The 549-nt window shown below is 60.1% G+C and overlaps 1 protein-coding gene across 1 annotated transcript in view; it reads left to right on the plus strand.

The window, feature by feature from the left end:
- ATP13A1 (ATPase type 13A1) overlaps nt 1-549 on the plus strand; it is a 12821-nt gene that overhangs the window by 5992 nt on the left and 6280 nt on the right. Inside the window, exon 14 of the mRNA XM_014545724.1 lies at nt 34-144. Coding sequence (XP_014401210.1) covers nt 34-144 — 111 coding nt within the window. The remainder of the gene's footprint in view (nt 1-33; nt 145-549) is intronic.

Below are 549 nucleotides of genomic sequence, written 5' to 3' on the forward strand. Positions count from 1 at the left end.
GTAGTTGGTGACATTCCTCTGCGTTTCCTACAGTTCTCCCAGTGCCCACCCAACTATCAGCACATCCACACGGAGATTTCCCGGGAAGGAGCCCGCGTCCTGGCTCTGGGGTACAAGGAGCTGGGGCACCTCACCCACCAGCAGGTAATGGCCCAGGCCCCTCACCCATGTCCCCACACCTTGTGTCCTCACGGTGCCCCTGTGAGCAGGCACGATCTCATCTTCCTCCTCCCCAGACTCTACCTTTGGAGACTCCAGGTGGCACTCAGTCCTCAGTCCCTTCTCCATAGTGCCCTGCCTCCCTGGGACCCAGGCCCATCCTGGAACCTAGGGCTTCCTCCACCCAGCTTCCTACCCCCACACCCATGGGTCCTCATGCACCCTCAGTAAGCATCAGAAGACATCTTTTTATTCAGAGAGGAAGGGAGGGGGAGAGAGAGAGACAGACAGACAGACAGACAGACAGACATCAGTGATAAGATAGAATCATTGATCAGCTGCCTCCTGCACGCCCCCCCCCCCCCCCCCCCTCCAGCCCCCCCCCGCGCC

This window comes from Myotis brandtii, unplaced genomic scaffold (genome assembly GCF_000412655.1).
Source record: "Myotis brandtii unplaced genomic scaffold, ASM41265v1 scaffold421, whole genome shotgun sequence".
NCBI classification, from domain to species: domain Eukaryota; kingdom Metazoa; phylum Chordata; class Mammalia; order Chiroptera; family Vespertilionidae; genus Myotis; species Myotis brandtii.